Raw genomic sequence first — 16,407 nt, 5'->3', positions numbered from 1 at the left:
AGTTACCAAAGGCTAAGAATGGGCAGTTGAGGAAACTGATATGAGGACAGACCAGTTCAAATCAGTTGTGCTAAGTGTAGTCACTTGGAGAAATAGAGATTTAAAATGTGAAAGATGTATTTCCTATTTTTCAATAATACCTAAATTTATTTATGTCACTTGTCACACAGGGCTATAATCATGCAGGATTATGACTTTTTTTAACACTTTAGAGCATAATGATCTAATTTCAGTGTATATTTGGTAGGTTTTAAACCAGTAAATGATAGATAATTCAAATTATTAACATTAGTCCCTTAAAATCAGTCACTATTAAAACCTAATTATTGGTTGAGAGGGTCTATGTTAGTGGACACGGAACTATCCCCCCAAAATGAAAGATATTTGTTCAAATTAAAATTAGAACATGTAGTTCATATATTCTAAATGAACATGTGTGCCTCTGTAATAATAACTTTATTATCACCAAGTTACAGGATAGAGTTTTAATTATGATCTTTATATCAGTAGAAGCCATGTATTTAGGATTAAAGACCTACTGCTTTAACTAGTCCAGTTAAAGACTATGGCTTGATACATTCTGGGCTCCAACTTTTATAAAAACCAGAGAATACTTCTAATAACACTTTTCTAATTTCATGGTTCAGTGCACAGTCAGTAAAGATTTAAATAATTCAGAAAGAAAGCCTATTCTCCTTCTTTATTAGGAGTTTGAGTCAGGCAAATTCTTTGACATTTAATAGGTTTTTAACCCTTTTAATAACTTTTTATAATGAAATTTATTGGCTGTTGTTTTAAAGAAAGCGTTATTATATTAGCATGAATAGCAGTCAGTAGTTTTTATGATTAGTTTTGAGACCTTGACCTTATGTGACTCAAAGTTTATAAAACCATAAATGAATGAGTGATGTTAATATTAACTAAATTAGGTATACCTAGAAATATAGAAACTGGATATAACTACATCTATCCCATTATCTAACATGCTATAAAATATTGGCAGACAAATATTTGAATCTTGTAATTGTTTTAAAGGAGCTTAAGGTCACTTACAGAGTCAGACACTTTAAAATAGCTGAAAGACATTGTCATTTTCCTAGAATGATTTTTCCAAGTTATTAATACCATGCTCAAAAGGAGAGGATTTCCAGCCTTTTCCTATCTTGGTTTCATGCTATTTTAATGTTTTATAATGTATGATTTGAAAGGATTATTGGATGATTTCCATAATAAAATACTAATGTAAAAATTGTACTTTTCCTCAAGTCTCCAGTAAGTTGGGGCATACAAATATTCTGCACAGGGAAGCCGTCTGGCTCAAGCAGAATATAAGGTTTTAATTTTGCTTCTTAAGATGTATTTTTAAGCTCAATGTCGTGTGTATCTAATGATTTAAGTGCCTCTAAATGAACTCAAATATCAGTGTTCTGAACTGATGTTAGGAAGTCAATATCCCACTTGACATCTCCATTTTTGCAAGCATCCCATTAACATTCCAGTGGAAAAATATGAGAAAGCAACTTAAATTCCCAATTTTAAATATGGTGTGAAGAAGCATTCTTGCTAACTCATGCTGTTATGAATACACGGAGGTAGTTCTAGTAAGTGATCTGCTATTCCCAGATGGCATGTCTCCCAGTACATCCCAATTTTCTTATTACTTAACCTGCACTTCCAATCCATTCTTTTTATTTCAATGCACACTATCCTTTGAAAGTGTTCTAGAAATAAAGCACATTATTCAGTACCTTCTCTGGGCACATCAAAACAAAGGAGACGTGAGCAAACATTAGCATGTTTGATGCACTTTTAGTATAAAATCATAGCCCCTTGTGAACAAAACACTGCCTACACTTTGTAGCACAGATGCAAAAGTCATGATCTATACAAATACAAATAAAAAGCTTCATTGATTCTAATCATAGGTAGACCTAGAGCACATTCATAAACTCCCCTTACCAGACATGCAATTTGTAGGAACTGCTAATTCAGATGTTTTGGGAACCAGAGGGTGGACCACATGATCCCCAGAGCTCTTTTAGACAGGACGGACCCTGTAGTCCATGAGCCTCTCATGTCCTGCCATTATCTGCAATTATGAGAGATGCTCCTTGTCAAGTAAAAGTAAACTTTGCCCGTTGCCCATTTGCACATTTCCTTTATTTTTGCTGGGCAGGGAAGCCCTTTTCAGGGCTCACTGAAGCACGAGGTGTCAAACTTGGTAATATTGACGTTGATAGTTTAAGATTCGCAGCAGGAGACAAATGGCATTGGCATGAAGCAATCAGAAATGAGGTGGCTCAATCTGAGTAAAAAACATCTTTCCAACTGTGCAGTTAAAAGGTAACGCTATACCCCATAACCTCCCGGCCGAAGTTGTGATCCAAAGGAGAGATTATATGTACATAGTTGATGGAAAAGAATGCTGTCCTCTGAACTGGAATACCTTTTTATACGTTAAAATGTTTTTGAACTTTGTATCTACCAGTTAGCCTATTAGCCTTGATCAGGGAGCTATTAAAACCCAGGTTATAAGTTCAACCTTCATCTGTGCTGTTGACTTTCTCTCAGTGAAACCCTGTGCTCCGTGACTATAAGCTGCCCTGCTTATCCCAGGGAAGGTCCCCATAGATACAAGCTTTTGGCTGCCAGAATGTTTGGTCATAATTATGTCAGTGGCTCATCAGGGACCAGAACTGGTCAGGGAAAGCAACTCAAGGATAATAACCAAAGAGAGCCATCAGCATGAGCAGCAATCACAAAAGTGAATTCATTTGTGACAAAACACATTCATAGTCCTTAATCTTAGTTAATCCTCACAGTCATGTTTTAAGGAAGCATTTGAGGTCAGTATGCTCCTCTCCTATTTGTCTCCTTAAAACATATCACTGTCCTAGAATATTTATTGTGTTTTCTGGCTCTTCCACTAGGAAGTGAGCTGCATCAGGGCACAAATTCCAACTACATGTTCACCACTGTAGACCAGGTACCTAAGACAGTGCCTGGCACATAGCAGGCACTCAATAAATATTTGTTGGTGAAAAATTATCCTCTTTTTACGAGGTGAAAAATGGGAGTTAAAGAAGTTGAAAGTAAGACAACTCATTAGAAAGAGTGGCAGCTAGGTGTCATGAACAGGGCTGCCTCCACAATAGCACACGGCCTCCCTCTCCTCTAGGGAAAGGAAAAAAATCAAATTAAATGGAGTAAAATTGCTTTTTCAGTTGTTTATAAATATAAATCCAGATGCATACACTAGGGCAACTAAGACATTTCTTTCTGGATCTGCTGGATGTGGCAGCAATTGCAGTGGGGTTCTGCAGAGGAGGCCAGGCAAGGGCACTAAGGGCGTTAAGAGGTTCAGGGTCCACCTTCTCTCTGTCCCTTGCTGCTCTTCAATATCTGATCTTTGGTTCATCCCTGGGAGAGGATGTACAAACAAACACACACCAAAACTGGTGACACGGTTTTTAGCCAGTGTGATTTTTAGCCATCACTTTTAGGACTCATCAGTGATGTTTTCCTCTGAACCCACCAAATTCCTTGAGTAATAAGGGGCCCATTCGTGGAAGAAGCCACAATGGAGAGACCACAGTGTGAAGGAGTATGATGGTCAGGTAATGTAGAAGTCGGGCAGTGTGAGCACTGGTTTCCGAGGCAGTTTTAATCTTCCCTGAAGATGGTGGTTCTAGAGAGTGCTATGGCTGTCCATTTGGCAAATACCTAATAAATTATGCTCAGGGTTCTTACTTTCCTGTGATAAATTGTTTAATAATGACTGATTACCCTAACTAAACTGCAAGTATTCTGTTGTAGCATACTGTAAAGAAAGCTGAACCCTACTTGTTGCTATTGTCTTTTGAAAGAAAAGCAAAGATTCCAAATATTAAATACAAAAATAGTTTTGTTTTTGGAAATGCAGAGTTGAAATCAAGTTATTCTAAATTAAAATACTGAGGATAAAAATACATTTTTATAAAAATGTCCAACCTTTCTTTTGAACCTCACTTTTCTCAATCTTTAAAAATATAGCAAGTTCTGTGCATGTGTATTTTTCCAAATTTTCCCTCTTTCATTGTGAATTATCAGTGTTCAGTGCAACTAATTGAAGTCTAATAGCAAAAGTCTTAACATAAAGTTTATTTAAAGTCCACATTTCTAGATAATAAATAGATCACAAGAAGGTCACGTAAAAATGATTTATTTAATGTGTCTGGACAACAAATAATTAAGCTCTCTCTTGGAAATGCATTTAGGAAAATAATAAATAAATTTTGATTATTAAATTTCCCCACACATTTATTCTGGTGTATACATTTACATATTAATTGAATCCCTGGCAAAAATATGTAATCAAATTGGGGACTTAAATAATATCAACATTTACATTCTTCTCATAGACTCTTAGAGTGCATTATTCCTAAGAAAAATGAAACCACTTTGCCTTCCTGCCCTAATTAATGATGCAGGCCTGCATGGACAACCAAGAGCAAGGCTCAGAAGTTTTTCTTTAGGTGCTAAGAACGGTGTGTGTTTGATAGTGTGTATAAAAGGGACCAAGAGGAAGCACTTGTCACAGCTAAAGCCAGCAGGATCTCCTTATTGCCCTGGGGAAAGCACTCCACAGCTCAGGATGTCAAATGCTGACAGACAGGGGTAAATGGACGGGCTTCAGAGATTCCTCACGTTCTCCTGCTCCTGCTGCAACTGGCAGCCTTCCAGGCCTTGCCTGCAAAGACCACAGAAAGCAGCAGCTGGTGAGCCACATTAGCAAATAAGGCCTCAGGGCTGCCCATGTTCCAGCGCTCTGTGCACCAACTGCTGTTCACTCTAACAGCTGGATCAGAGCAGAACCAGCCGAGGCGGTGGTGCAGTTTTTTGTGTACAACTGTTTTGATATAGATTGTCTGCTAGAGGCAGAGATAATGATAGCTTTCAAGGCTGGCATGTTGGATGGGGAAGGATGCAGATATTTGAAGGAGGAATACAGACTCTGGAAGGATTGTGAAGCACACAGAGTTTTAAACACTGAAAGGCAGGCCCTCCGTCATTCTGGTGCCATTCAAGTATGTGATTTTAACACCATTTCATCACTAACATGACTAATGTTATTCCAAGGATTTTTTTTTCCCTATTCCAGTTACACCAAAATCTTACTCATTTTTTAAAAATAATAACCTGAGATGAGCAACAGGGTTTTTTTTTTCTTCTTTTCCTTTTCAAAGAAAATCCAAGGGACCAGTCAGGGTGGCTCACGCCTGTAATCCCAACACTTTGAGAGGCCAAGGTGGGTGGATCACCTGAGGTCAGGAGTTCGAGACCAGCCTGACCAACATGGTGAAACTGTGTCTTTACTAAAAATACAACAATTAGCTAGGTGTGGTGGCACATGCCTGTAATCCCAACTACTCAAGAGGCTGAGGCAGGAGAATCACTTGAGCCTGGTAGGTGGAGGTTGCAGTGAGCCAATGTTGTGCAATTGCACTCCAGCCTGTGCGACAGAGTAAGAGTCCATGTCAAAGAAAAGAAAGAAAGAAAATCAAAGGAAATAAAGTGAAAACATATGCTGAAATATGCAGCTATTATTGTGCCTCATGTTTCCACCTTGAGCTCTGTCCTCAGCATGGCACTCTTCAGCTCTAGGTAACCAGGCAAGGGGAGAAAGGAACATGGCCTTAGCATCAAGGCAGGTCATGTGGGACAATACATGACTTCTGCTTTGGCTTCCTAATTGATTTTAATGGAACTTTTGTTTTGCATTAACTGGAAAAATTGAAATTTCCTCTTCACCATTATAATACCCCTTCATTATTTTAATTGACATTGGTCATCAATAGCATTTTTAGGAAACAGATCTGATTTCCAAAAAAGTGAAACCTAGCACCCATTTTCAAATGGACAGAGTTTTGCAAATGGTGAGATAAATATTAAGAGCCACTCAACACTAAAATGCCAGTGACATGCAGGACATTTTGCCAAGAAAATATGAAGTTCATTAGGCTTGAAAATAAACAAAATGAGAAATACACACATGAGAAATTACCTTTGAGACATTTGAGCCCTAGAATTTAGCAAATGAAGTTCCCAAAAGATCAAGGATTTATGACAACTACTTCTGTGAAACTGGCATCATCAATCCTAATTGTACCAGACTTAAACAACTATTCAGTGTAACTCAAGAAATATGTATTGAGTTCCTACTACATGCCAAGATCTGTTCTAGATACTAGGGCTATAATGGTGAACAAAATAAATTCTCTCCCAGTTTTGTTTTTTGTTTTTTTTTTTTTTTTTGAGACAGAGTTTTTTGCTCTTGTTGCCCAGGCTGGAGTGCAATGGCGCGATCTCAGCTCACTGCAACCTCCTAGGGTGTATTAGTTAGGATTATGTTGGGCTGCCTATAACAGAAAACCCCAAATGGCAGTGATTCTGCAATGACAGACATTTACTTCCCTTTCACTCCCACTGTAAGTAGGTTGTCCAGGTTTCAGAATAATCATACCCTTAGGCTCCTTTCTTGTGCCTTCAGTGCCCTTATGGTGCCATGTCTTGGTCCAAGACATTTTCCCTAGCTCTCTCCATCATCTCCACATTTTTGCCAGCAGGAACTAGAAAAAAACAAAGGAAGGTGAGCCCCTCCCTTCAACGAGACTTCTTGCAAGCACCACACAAGGATTCCGCACAAGGATTCATTGTCACAGGGCCATGCATAGCTGCAAAGGAAGCTACAAATGTCCTCCTTGAGCCAGCTAGAGGGACCCATTTTTCAGCACAAAAGGAAAATGAGTGTAGGAGGGTAGCTTCAGGTTTCTGCCACAAAGGGAAACGGACATTAATCAAATCTTTTCATCTTGTGACTAAGAAGTTCCCAGGAAAAAACAAAAATCATCAGACTGGTTCAAGTCAGTTTATACTGATGAATTCATTCCCTTAGTTACACACTGACACAGCAAATATTTTTGAATATTTAGAATACCATTTAACTAAAAGATATCTCAAGAGGGATTGAAAAATGCATTAGTCATGAACTAATCAAGGAGATTACTATCTAGAAGGTACATACAATACACATTAGAGAAATAAATTTTAAAGTGGTATCCCATAAAGAAAGTATAAACAAAATGCTTTGGTAGTTCAGAATCAGAAGGTTCTTGGAACTTTATAGGCAAGCTGACTTTTGAACTTGACTTTAACATATATTTAGGGTTTGGATATATGAAGATGGTAAAGGCATCATGGAATTGTGAGAAAAGTACAAGTATGTAAAAAAAGTATATTTCATTTTTACTTCAGTCTTTGCTAATAGAAAGATCTGAGATCATTTAACCTCTCTGTGGGCTTGTGCAAAGCAGCTCTTCCTACATGGCTCCCTCAAAGGGAAGTTATAAGGATCAATAAGTAAAAGTATTGGGCAAACCACAAATCACTGAGCAAAGTATGGGGGTTTTTCCCCTCTTTTTAACAACTTTAGACAGCAAATTCTCGGAAAATGGTAATTGAATAATGACAGAGCATGGTAAACAAAGACACGTGACCAAGGGAGAGAGATTTAGGTAAAAAAGAAGCAATTAATTGGATTTGACTGAACAATAGAGTAGATGAAGGATGGTTATAGGGTGTGAGTTTCATTTGGAAGGTTTCGTGTCATGTTGAAGAGTTTGGATTTAATTTGGGGGACAGATGTCATTGGAGAATTGTTGAGCCCATGGCTCATGAAGATTAATTTTGTACCACTCTTTGGGGTAGATGTAAAGAGACCGATTTTAGTTAAGCAGCTATTGCAAGTGAAAAGGTAATGAAGGCCTAAATAGATGAATGGGTGTGGAAATGGGTGGAAGGGCAGATGGAAATAATTGATGTTTTAGGGTAAACCCAACAGAACTCACAAGAGTTTGGTAGAAAAGGAAAGAGTCAAAAATGACGGCAACATTTTGAGTAGAGGTGACAAGGAAGATGAAGGTGTCATCAACAGATATTGGTCAGACAGAAAAAAAAAAGGTTTGAGAAAGAAAACTGTTCACATTTCTAGCAAGAGTGATGTTCAAGTAGTAGTGTCTCACAAGCAGTTTCTGAATTAGGCTTGGAATTTGGGTCAGAATTGTACATTTTAGTTTAGAACATTTCCCATTAATAAAACCGTGGCAAATTTTATCTGGGTGGAAGAAATGTGACTCAGAATAACATGTTAAGGAATCACTTAGAGGTGGGGTGTTGTAGAAAAAAGGGAAGTCAGTGAAGGAGTTAAGAAGAATCAGAACAACCGTTGCAATTAAGCATGACTTAAGTGAATTGTTCAAAATATATTTAAAATATTGGTGATAGGTCGGGCGTGGTGGCTCAAGCTTGTAATCCCAGCACTTTGGGAGGCCGAGACAGGCGGATCACGAGGTCAGGAGATCAAGACTATCCTTGCTAACACAGTGAAACCCCGTCTCTACTAAAAAATACAAAAAACTAGCCGGGCGAGGTGGTGGGCACCTGTAGTCCCAGCTACTCGGGAGGCTGTGGCAGGAGAATGGCGTAAACCCGGGAGGCGGAGCTTGCAGTGAGCTGAGATCCGGCCACTGCACTCCAGCCTGGGCGACAGAGCAAGACTCCGTCTCAAAAATAAAATAAAATAAAATATTGGTGATTAACAGGAAATAATTTTCTGCTACTTCAGGTTTTGTATTTGACATGATGTAGCTGTAGTCAATCAATATCTTTGCAGCAGGAAACCAATAATGAAAACATTAGCTTACTTGCATGACCTAACTAATTATTCATATTTTCAGTAATCAAACTTTATCGAGTTTAATTTTCCCCATTTTATACATTAGGCAGTGATTAATACTGAGCTGCCTTTCAGGAAAATAAGGTAAATGGAAATACTCCTCCTAATTCAGAAATGTTGCCATGGATGTTAAGATCCCACTGTTTGTAAGTGCATCTGAGGACTGAAGATACAGATATGCTCCCTCATTTGTGCTTGCCATGCTCCACACAGGAAAAGTGTGCTTTGAGTTGGTATTCAAGCTGTCTGCCTGACCTGACACCACTGGTGACAGGATACGTTGAACTAATGGTAAGACTGTGGAACGAGAGGTACCCTCTTGAGTACTTCACCTTCCTTTCCCAAATTGATACTTTACTCTTCCATAGCCACACCGACCTTCTTCTCCTTCCAGTGCAATGGTGGGAATGCAGATTTTAGTGCCCAGAGATCTACCCACTACACAAATTAACATGAGAAAACATCTTCGAAGATTGCAAGACAGTGGAGGAGAGAAGGTGTGATAAAGTGAAGATTGCTTCAAGCTTTTGGAACACTTTTAGTTGTAGTCATAAATCTGGAACTCCATATGAAAATTAATTTAGAAACCATCCTCTCTGATATATTAAAACCACAAGATTTCTGAAAGGATGAGAAGAAATGGGCTCAAAAGAGATATGTTACAGACTGTATGTGTTTTGTAACTTGGGATTTATGTGAAGGAGAAATAAAGATAGCAATTAGTTATATACTTTTAGAAAGATCAATTAGTTGAAGTATGATTTTGCTAGTAAATCCTTTTCATTTGCAAGGCTATAAAACATATAAGTTGGAATATGCACAGTAGTGCTTTATTTGGTGCAGGGTTGGGAAAGAAGACTGCCCGTTGTAGGATAGTGTCCACTTACGGGTATCCATTACTCTGTGCCCATAATGGGAGCTGTTCTACATGCTAAAGGTCTAAAAACATATAGGACTTGAGGACTTTTGAGAGTAGACCTGAAAAGAAATTTAGTATACACTGTCTCTTCTGTGTAGTTTCAAAAGTCAGTCGTAATTTTCATGGTACTCTCTATCCTTGGCACAACTTTAAGGATATCTGTGAAAGCTAGTATTACTTCATAAAGAAGATCAGATTGTAGAAGTTACATGTACATCTAAGAAGAGGCAACAACCATTTTAGTAAATGTGACTGAAGGCAACATGAATGGGCTAGATAAAACCATTGTTGATTTGGGTAGACAACATTTGAAAAGGTATTTTTATTTTTATTTTTATTTATTTATTGTTTTGTTTTGTTTTGTTTTGTTTTTTTGAGGCGGAGTCTCGCTTTGTTGCCTGGACTGGAGTGCAGTGGCCAGATCTCAGCTCACTGCAAGCTCCACCTCCCGGGTTTACGCCATTCTCCTGCCTCAGCCTCCCAAGTAGCTGGGACTACAGGCGCCCGCCACCTCGCCCGGCTAGTTTTTTTTTTTTGTATTTTTAGTAGAGACGGAGTTTCACCGTGTTAGCCAGGGATTACAGGCTTGAGCCACCGCGCCCGGCCGAAAAGGTATTTTTAATTATCTTTAACTGTAATCCTTTTTATGGAATATGTAAAATATTGGATCAGCTGCTTAATACAGTGGGAAGTATCAAAGACGAATTAGGAGAGGTGGGTTTTATCTTTGGTTTTGGTCAAGTCATTTGATCTCTTTGGGTTTTACTCGTTCATTTATTCATTTATAATTATCTATATCCTTATTCCACAAACATTCAACAAGCTTGCTCTATCATCACTCCCTCCCAGTGTTCCTCTTCCATAGACCGACAGTGTCACCAAGAGCCTTTGCAGCTCTTGCATGTACCATTGAATAGTAAAAGTTGCTTTATGAGGGACATCACAGAAAGGAGAATCCTGAACTACTTTTGAAGGACTGGAGGAATATGGTTTGGATAATGGAAAAAATGTTGGTTCAGACTTAGAAAAGGCGGGTACAAATCATGAGGCCAGCTGGAGGTCTAGGATACCTTGAACTGTGCCTGAAGACTGAGAAGTAACCAAAGTTGGAAAGGATCTAAAGGAGTGAAATTGACTAATAAGAGACCTCATGGTGGAGGCAGTAAACGAGTACCAGAGAAGAACACAGGGCACACATGGGGGCTCTGGACAGCCTCAATTTTAGTTTTAGGTGAATCTAACTAGATTGGTAAAATGACTAGAGGGAAAATGGTAGAAAATGATTTCATTGTCACAAAAACAAAAACAAGAACCTATGACTAGGTTACTTAATTTGCCTTCACAGTATTTTCATGTCACAACAACATTTGCAGACAGGTCATTGCCAAACATCTGACACTTTGTGGGATTTTCTTTTCTAATGAAACAGAATAAGATAACATTATTACTTTTTCACTTCCAACTTGTAACTTTAACCATAGATCTTTTCCCCCCACGGTCTTCTTGTTTTTCTCTCTTGTTTTGTGTGCTCTCTACCTGCCTGAATTCCTCAACCCCCGTCGGGATGAAAAAACTGAGCTGCTCCTATAAGCACCATGAAATAGTCTCCATTATTTTAAGTTTGAAAATGCCAGAGAAATGTTAAGTGAAATTCTCCATACTCCTCTTATACAACACATTTGACCTCTAGATGCCTTAAGAGCTTCATCCTCCAATGCTTTTAATTCTAATCCTTGCAGAGACAAAATTCATTGCTTGAATTACAAGAGTGAGTCTCATTAAGGCTAAAAACCAGTGACTCAGATAGCATAATGGATTACTATGTTGACCTTGCAATTTTAGAGCTTTACTTTCAAGTCTGACTGTGTAGTCATTTCAATAGTCAATCAATTGGTTAATACCAGCCTATCAGTGTTTTGAATCTGGTAGTTAGGAGATCATTTTGGCTAGTAATACCCTGTAAAGCTTTAAACTGAATACAAGAGTACACTTATTAACTCCCAAAGCCTTTCTTAAATGATCAAGATAAAACAAACAGGGTATTATGAATTACTGTGAATGTTGTAATCACTAATAATTGAATAATTTTGACAGATACTCTAATGAGCATCAGCATCTTGAAATTTACATTATATAAATATGATCATGATATAATACACAAATACATATATAAATAATATATTTCTTTTTTATTATTATTATTATACTTTAAGTTCTAGGGTACATGTGCATAACGTTTATATCATGTATAACTCCCCAATGCAATCCCTCCCTCCTCCCCCCTCCCCATGATAGGCCCCCGTGTGTGATGTTCCCCTTCCCGAGTCCAAGTGATCTCATTGTTCAGTTCCCACCTATGAGTGAGAACATGCGGTGTTTGGTTTTCTCTTCTTGTGATAGTTTGCTAAGAATGATGGTTTCCAGCTGCATCCATGTCCCTACAAAGGACGCAAACTCATCCTTTTTTATGGCTGCATAGTATTCCGTGGTGTATATGTGCCACATTTTCTTAATCCAGTCTGTCACAGATGGACATTTGGGTTGATTCCAAGTCTTTGCTATTGTGAATAGTGCCGCAATAAACATACGTGTGCATGTGTCTTTGTAGTAGAGTAATTTATAATCCTTTGGGTATATACCCAGTAGTGGGATGGCTGGGTCATATGGTACATCTAGTTCTAGATCCTTGAGGAATCGCCATACTGTTTTCCATAATGGTTGAACTAATTTACACTCCCACCAACAGTGTAAAAGTGTTCCTATTTCTCCACATCCTCTCCAACACCTGTTGTTTCCTGACTTCTTAATGATTGCCATTCTAACTGGTGTGAGATGGTATCTCATTGTGGTTTTGATTTGCATTTCTCTGATGGCGAGTGATGATGAGCATTTTTTCATGTGTCTGTTGGCTGTATGGATGTCTTCTTTTGAGAAATGTCTGTTCATATCCTTTCCCCACTTTTTGATGGAGTTGTTTGTTTTTTTCTTGTATATTTGTTTGAGTTCTTTGTAGATTCTGGATATTAGCCCTTTGTCAGATGAGTAGGTTGCAAAAATTTTCTCCCATTCTGTAGGTTGCCTGTTCACTCTGATGGTAGTTTCTTTAGCTGTGCAAAAGCTCTTTAGTTTAATTAGATCCCATTTGTCAATTTTGGCTTTTGCTGCTGTTGCTTTTGGTGTTTTAGACATGAAGTCCTTGCCCAGGCCTATGTCCTGAATGGTACTACCTAGATTTTCTTCTAGGGTTTTTATGGTATTAGGTCTAACATTTAAGTCTCTAACCCATCTTGAATTAATTTTCGTATAAGGGGTAAGGAAAGGATCCAGTTTCAGCTTTCTACTTATGGCTAGCCAATTTTCCCAGCACCATTTATTAATAGGGAATCCTTTCCCCATTTCTTGTTTCTCTCAGGTTTGTCAAAGATCAGATGGCTGTAGATGTGTGGTATTATTTCTGAGGACTCTGTTCTGTTCCATTGGTCTATATCTCTGTTGTGGTACCAGTACCATGCTGTTTTGGTTACTGTAGCCTTGTAGTATAGTTTGAAGTCAGGTAGCGTGATGCCTCCAGCTTTGTCCTTTTGACTTACGATTGTCTTGGCAATGCGGGCTCTTTTTTGGTTCCATATGAACTTTAAAGCAGTTTTTTCCAATTCTGTGAAGAAAGTCATTGGTAGCTTGATGGGGATGGCATTGAATCTATAAATAACCTTGGGCAGTATGGCCATTTTCACGATATTGATTCTTCCCATCCATGAGCATGGTATGTTCTTCCATTTGTTTGTGTCCTCTTTGATTTCACTGAGCAGTGGTTTGTAGTTCTCCTTGAAGAGGTCCTTTACATCCCTTGTAAGCTGGATTCCTAGGTATTTTATTCTCTTTGAAGCAATTGTGAATGGAAGTTCATTCCTGATTTGGCTCTCTGTTTGTCTGTTACTGGTGTATAAGAATGCTTGTGATTTTTGCACATTAATTTTGTATCCAGAGACTTTGCTGAAGTTGCTTATCAGCTTAAGGAGATTTTGGGCTGAGACGATGGGGTTTTCTAAATATACAATCATGTCATCTGCAAACAGGGACTATTTGACTTCTTCTTTTCCTAACTGGATACCCTTGATTTCTTTCTCTTGCCTGATTGCCCTAGCCAGAACTTCCAACACTATGTTGAATAGGAGTGGTGAGAGAGGGCATCCCGTCTTGTGCCAGTTTTCAAAGGGAATTTTTCCAGTTTTTGCCCATTCAGTATGATATTAGCTGTGGGTTTGTCATAAATAGCTCTTATTATTTTGAGGTACGTTCCATCAATACCGAATTTATTGAGCGTTTTTAGCATAAAGCGCTGTTGAATTTTGTCAAAAGCCTTTTCTGCATCTATTGAGATAATCATGTGGTTCTTGTCTTTGGTTCTGTTTATATGCTGGATTACGTTTATTGATTTGCGAATGTTGAACCAGCCTTGCATCCCAGGGATGAAGCCCACTTGATCATGGTGGATAAGCTTTTTGATGTGCTGCTGAATCCAGTTTGCCAGTATTTTATTGAGAATTTTTGCATTGATGTTCATCAGGGATATTGGTCTAAAATTCTCTTTTTTTGTTGTGTCTCTGCCAGGCTTTGGTATCAGGATGATGTTGGCCTCATAAAATGAGTTAGGGAGGATTCCCTCTTTTTCTATTGATTGGAATAGTTTCAGAAGGAATGGTACCAGCTCCTCCTTGTACCTCTGGTAGAATTCAGCTGTGAATCCATCTGGTCCTGGACTTTTTTTGGTGGGTAGGCTATTAATTGTTGCCTCAATTTCAGAGCCTGCTATTGGTCTATTCAGGGATTCAACTTCTTCCTGGTTTAGTCTTGGAAGAGTGTAGGTGTCCAGGAAATTATCCATTTCTTCTAGATTTTCTAGTTGATTTGCGTAGAGGCGTTTATAGTATTCTCTGATGGTTGTTTGTATTTCTGTGGGGTCGGTGGTGATATCCCCTTTATCATTTTTTATTGCGTCTATTTGATTCCTCTCTCTTTTCTTCTTTATTAGTCTAGCAAGCGGTCTGTCAATTTTGTTGATCTTTTCAAAAAACCAACTCCTGGATTCATTGATTTTTTGGAGAGTTTTTTGTGTCTCTATCTCCTTCAGTTCTGCTCTGATCTTAGTTATTTCTTGCCTTCTGCTAGCTTTTGACTGTGTTTGCTCTTGCCTCTCTAGTTCTTTTATAAATAATATATTTCTATATTTCACTAGTATAGAAAGACTGTAAATCTAATTAATCACATCTTGAGTAATGAAGTATGATGCTAACTGAATTCTCAAATTCTATTCTTTTGGTAGTCTTATGCTATCCTCTAGGGTGATACATACTTTTAGGATTATTTTACCCCAATAAAATAAATGTGTGTGTGACTCAGCAGAACATCTGGAAATCTAAAGAATTATTACTTTTTTGCCCAAAACATGTTTGTGAAAATTACTCCTTTCCTATTTATTTATTTATTTATTTATTTATTGTAGATGCCAGATATACGAAACCCAGAAGGAGCTCAATACAGTTCCCATCCTCAGATGGCAGCCATGAGACCAAGGGGCCAGCCTGCAGACATCAGGCAGCAGCCAGGAATGATGCCACATGGCCAGCTGACTACCATTAACCAGTCACAGCTAAGTGCTCAGCTCGGTTTGAATATGGGAGGAAGCAATGTTCCCCACAACTCACCATCTCCGCCTGGAAGCAAGTCTGCAACTCCTTCACCATCCAGTTCAGTGCACGAAGATGAAGGCGATGATACCTCTAAGGTATGAATAAGTTAGTTTTAGGACCTATAGGAGACTATTCTTAGATAACTTCTTTGACCTGTGCTGGGTACAAGTTTATATCGTCCAAGTGAGAAACATTGGTGGGAGACACCTGCTTTGTTAATGAAGCATGAGGTTACAAACAAACTGGATTAAACCATCTGCTTGTCCAATTACACTTTAAAGTCCCTGAGAAATCCTTTAAATATAGATGTGTTAAGCATAGAAGTTGTTCACGCCTACAAAAGTTCAGGCCTGTATAGTCAATGTACCATTTTAAGAAGGCAGTATACTGGGGTACAATGAAGGGTGTGTGTGTGTGTGTGTGTGTGTGTGTGAGAGAGAGAGAGAGAGAGAGAGAGAGAGAGAGAGAAAGAGGAGATGTTTGGTGATGATGTTAGATGAAACCTTTGTGGCCACCTGACCCAACCATTTCAAATTGGGGATGTGGAAAGTAAGTGCCAGGGATACTAGATGACTCCGTTCCTGGGTGATTCATTGCATACCTTTTGTTAACTCCTTGCCAATATGGTTATTTGTGTGTCTGTCGCCAGCAGAGTCATTCTTTTAAGTTATCTGAATAAGAAGATGGGTTTTATGTCAGCCACCTTTTTTTCTTTTTACCATTGTGAGAATTTTGTTTTTGGAAAATTAAACTATAAACGTGCTACCAAAAGCAACACTGTGCAATCCTGATATACATGGTTAACTTTCTAGTAACTCTGCTAATTTTTTTCAGTCCAGATAAATAGTGATTCATCAATTTATTTAGCCTGATGACAAAGATAAGATAGCTGCATTGACTATATTTTCCTATTTTTTGTATACTTGATGTTCTGGCATTTGGAGCCTTAATCCTGGAAATTCAGAACTAGCTAATTTTTAGAGATTGCAAATGACACTCCTGCTAGCCCCCTTTCTGTATACATG

The 16,407-nt window shown here is 38.3% G+C and overlaps 1 protein-coding gene across 2 annotated transcripts in view; it reads left to right on the top strand.

Annotated features, from left to right (window-relative positions):
- TOX (thymocyte selection associated high mobility group box) overlaps positions 1-16,407 on the top strand; it is a 313,830-nt gene that overhangs the window by 253,082 nt on the left and 44,341 nt on the right. For both annotated transcript variants that reach the window (XM_033203282.1, XM_033203283.1), the window contains exon 4: positions 15,196-15,477. In XM_033203282.1, coding sequence (XP_033059173.1) covers positions 15,196-15,477 — 282 coding nt within the window. The remainder of the gene's footprint in view (positions 1-15,195; positions 15,478-16,407) is intronic.

This window comes from Trachypithecus francoisi, unplaced genomic scaffold (genome assembly GCF_009764315.1).
Source record: "Trachypithecus francoisi isolate TF-2019V2 unplaced genomic scaffold, Tfra_2.0 Lachesis_group7, whole genome shotgun sequence".
Classification (NCBI taxonomy): domain Eukaryota; kingdom Metazoa; phylum Chordata; class Mammalia; order Primates; family Cercopithecidae; genus Trachypithecus; species Trachypithecus francoisi.
The sequence above is the reverse complement of the archived record's forward strand: the minus strand, read 5'-3'. Positions and strand labels throughout refer to the sequence as shown.